General features: G+C 35.0%; 1 protein-coding gene across 11 annotated transcripts in view; it reads right to left on the bottom strand.

The window, feature by feature from the left end:
• Window positions 1-2,301, bottom strand: part of cast (calpastatin) — a 39,000-nt gene extending 36,699 nt beyond the window's left edge. For 9 of the 11 annotated variants that reach the window (XM_016271197.1, XM_016271206.1, XM_016271199.1 and 6 more), the window contains exon 1: window positions 2,162-2,301. In XM_016271197.1, the coding sequence (XP_016126683.1) occupies window positions 2,162-2,209 (48 nt within the window). In that variant the 5' untranslated portion in view covers window positions 2,210-2,301. Of the gene's footprint in view, window positions 1-1,001; window positions 1,142-2,161 lie in introns of those variants that run through there. The other 2 variants (XM_016271198.1, XM_016271203.1) reach the window with 1 other exon arrangement.
• Window positions 2,302-4,286: the final 1,985 nt, after the last annotated feature.

Here is a 4,286-nt window from a genome sequence, read left to right as displayed (position 1 = left end):
TATTCTGTAATGTTAATAGAAATCATACATTGTCAGAATAAAAAGGTTGCATTTTATGCATGTAACAGCCTGTCACTGGCAGTCCCTTATGAAAATGAACCATGGTTTTACTAAAGTGACTGTAGTGTAACTGTAGTATTTATAGATTTGAATCATGTGTAAACAAAAAACATATTTGAACCATGTGTAAACAAAAATATAACCTAATAAGTTACAATTAAGGCATATTGAATGTTAAAATGCGTTTTAAACATAAAGTTAAGTGCTTATCATTACCCATTTTACTCTTAGTAATTTAATACATTTCGTAATTTAAAAGTTTAGTTCAGAAGTATCGAATCGATATCGACGATACTGCCTTGAAAAATATCGGTATCGTATCTAAAACAAAATAAGTGGTATGGCCCACGTGTTGAGTTAATTGCGAATAAATTGCTACAGAGCCCCTCACATGACTTGCAGGGGGAAAAAATCGTAGCCACGAATTAAGAATTCGTTCACACGATTTATTACTAATTAAAACATCGTGGAAAGGAATTTTTAATTTGTTGGCACGATATCTTTAATTTTTACCACCCCACCCCAGATCAAATCGTGCTTCGTATGTTCGTAACTCAGTTTCGGATGATTCACATGTGTTTAGATTCACTAAAAAGAACCTGTTCATAAGAGTCATTCTGTAGGCTGTGTTTTGATTCACTGATAAGAACGGACTGCGCTGTATGCTTTGATTCACTAAAAAGAACCTGTTCATAAGAGTCATTCGCTCGTGAATCGTTTTGCGCTGATTGCTGTATGTTTCGTAATGGGTATTCAGTAAGAATGCTTACAGAATCGCGCAAAAAAGTTCTCAAGTACTCAAAGTACAGTTGTTGGTGAATGAACGTTCCGACTGAAAACCATAAAAACGGCACAGACCTACAGAACAGGAATCAGTTCAGAATAACCAATCCTGTCTTTTACAGTGTTATACAGAATACAATGCATGTGAAAAAACATACCTCCTTGTTGTTTTTCTTACGACCATGACATCTCTTTCTGTGTGGCATGTCTGAGGAACAAGATCACGGACTTTAAAAACACAACACGGTGTTGCTTTCACCAGAGTTGGGCTTGTGACAGTAGCCTATGTGCTCCTCCTGCGGACTGAAAAATCAGTCTGTGCTTAGGTGCTTTTTTGTTTTTTTTGCAACTTGCAGTGTCGGTATGACTTTGCTTTTGTTTTTTGTTTGTGTGGCTATTGTGTGTGCATGCATGTTCTTTATTCAGACAGCATCTGACTTTCTTGGGACTTACTTTTGACTTTCTTGGACTTACACATCTAGATGTTTTTTTATTATTCTTATTTATATTGGACTGCATATGTATTTTCTGCTAAAGCAAACAGGGCCACACCCCCTCAAACACTTCCTTTCTCTTCTCCTTGTCTTAAAGGAAACGTTCATCACACTGTCATATTACACATTTTCTTCCGTGGAAAACAATGGTGAAATTCTGAAGAATTGTGCTCCATGTGTTTAAAAATTATGGGAACTAAGGCTTTCAAGTCTCAAAAAGGATGCAAACGTTTTCTCTGCCTTCCATGTAATAGCTAGCTCAATTGAGATTGGAATGACATGAGGGTGAGAAATGACAGAAATTGGACTGCTCTAGTCTGTCTCTTACTGGTTATTGTTTTCCTCAGACACACATATACACTAGAAAAAAGACAAACCCAGATATTATCACCTCCTGTTGGGAAACAAGCTCTTTGTTTTTCACCAGAAGCAACAGATATTGCAGGAAATGCTCTTGAAAGATCTCATGCCAGCATTCTTTAGCCCAAGTTGGAGATTATTAGCCCACACTGTAAAAAATGATTGTGATTTTAACAGTAAAAGAATGTAAAAATGCTACAGTAAAAACCTGTTAATTGGTTAACAATAAGTTTCCATACTATGTATGGTGAATACATATATTCCCCAGTACAGTAAAATACTGTTAAAAATACGTTTTCTGGAAGTGAAAAAGAAAAAGTCATTGTATAATTTAAAGTGAAAAAACATAAATGGACACTCCCAGAATTCCTTGCAAGACACTTCATATTTGATGTTTTTTTTTTTTTTTTTAAATAACTGTTTCTTCTTAGTTTTTTAGGGTTTTATCTTACAAAAAAACATACCTCCTTGTTGTTTTTCTTACGACCATGACATCTCTTTCTGTGTGGCATGTCTGAGGAACAAGATCACGGACTTTAAAAACACAACACGGTGTTGCTTTCACCAGAGTTGGGCTTGTGACAGTAGCCTATGTGCTCCTCCTGCGGACTGAAAAATCAGTCTGTGCTTAGGTGCTTTTTTGTTTTTTTTGCAACTTGCAGTGTCGGTATGACTTTGCTTTTGTTTTTTGTTTGTGTGGCTATTGTGTGTGCATGCATGTTCTTTATTCAGACAGCATCTGACTTTCTTGGGACTTACTTTTGACTTTCTTGGACTTACACATCTAGATGTTTTTTTATTATTCTTATTTATATTGGACTGCATATGTATTTTCTGCTAAAGCAAACAGGGCCACACCCCCTCAAACACTTCCTTTCTCTTCTCCTTGTCTTAAAGGAAACGTTCATCACACTGTCATATTACACATTTTCTTCCGTGGAAAACAATGGTGAAATTCTGAAGAATTGTGCTCCATGTGTTTAAAAATTATGGGAACTAAGGCTTTCAAGTCTCAAAAAGGATGCAAACGTTTTCTCTGCCTTCCATGTAATAGCTAGCTCAATTGAGATTGGAATGACATGAGGGTGAGAAATGACAGAAATTGGACTGCTCTAGTCTGTCTCTTACTGGTTATTGTTTTCCTCAGACACACATATACACTAGAAAAAAGACAAACCCAGATATTATCACCTCCTGTTGGGAAACAAGCTCTTTGTTTTTCACCAGAAGCAACAGATATTGCAGGAAATGCTCTTGAAAGATCTCATGCCAGCATTCTTTAGCCCAAGTTGGAGATTATTAGCCCACACTGTAAAAAATGATTGTGATTTTAACAGTAAAAGAATGTAAAAATGCTACAGTAAAAACCTGTTAATTGGTTAACAATAAGTTTCCATACTATGTATGGTGAATACATATATTCCCCAGTACAGTAAAATACTGTTAAAAATACGTTTTCTGGAAGTGAAAAAGAAAAAGTCATTGTATAATTTAAAGTGAAAAAACATAAATGGACACTCCCAGAATTCCTTGCAAGACACTTCATATTTGATGTTTTTTTTTTTTTTTTTTAAATAACTGTTTCTTCTTAGTTTTTTAGGGTTTTATCTTACATCTAATGTTGTTAAATTAATGTTATTGCATTATTTCAGTATCATGTGGGTTACCATGATGGTGTTTAGTGTTTGTGTGAATGACACTGTGCACCTTCTATATATAAGTATTGCTCTCCTCAGCTCGAAGAAAAGCTGTTTGTGATGAGCTTTGGTTCATCGTGACTTTCTCATCACCACCAGTTTTTACTGGTTATCAGTGCATTACAATGGTTCAAAATAGATATTAGTGCTTCAATATGTTGGTTTATTAATATTACATCAGTTAATGAAATACAGTATTTTATTGTGAATTTAAGTTAAGTCTGTAAAACCTCAAATGTTGCTACCATATTTTTTATGGTGAAGTTCTGGCAACCCCAGCTACCGGTATTTTATCGTAAATGTCACAGATTTTTTTTACAGTGCAGATCTGGCTCTGAGCTCAGAGAAAGCTGCTGGTGAGTCACACAAGTGTGACACAATTTTTCTCTTATTCTTCACTTAAAATGATTTCCCCTCAGTTCACTTCCTGTGACAAGATGATTTATCCATACTACATTTTAATCTTGTAACGAATCAGCTCATGGGAAATATGAATAATTAATCATAACTAGTTATAATTAATTATGAATATTTTAGATCCGGTGTAGATATTTAGCTGACCTCTCAGGGTCAACTGTCTTGTCAATTCTAAGAACGTTAATTTTCTGGTTAAGGGAAATAACTTCCTTACTGTACAATTCTACAAAAGCTTGTAGCATAAATCTGCATGATTAAGTGATTCCAGTTATGAGCAAACAATGAACCACGTCAAGTGTGATACAAGTAAGGTTTTATTAACTACATAAACACTTAAACTAGTCTAACATACTACATAAACACACACACACACATATACAGTTGGTATAGGAAAGGGTTAACACAGTAGAGAGAAGAGAATATAAGAATATGAAGTTATGGAACCATTTGCATATTCAGCAGATCTACGGCCTGA

This window comes from Sinocyclocheilus grahami, unplaced genomic scaffold (genome assembly GCF_001515645.1).
Source record: "Sinocyclocheilus grahami isolate Dianchi unplaced genomic scaffold, SAMN03320097.WGS_v1.1 scaffold61.1, whole genome shotgun sequence".
In the NCBI taxonomy this organism is placed as follows: Eukaryota; Metazoa; Chordata; class Actinopteri; order Cypriniformes; family Cyprinidae; genus Sinocyclocheilus; species Sinocyclocheilus grahami.
Note: the sequence above shows the minus strand (reverse complement) of the source record. Positions and strands in the feature narration are given on the sequence as shown.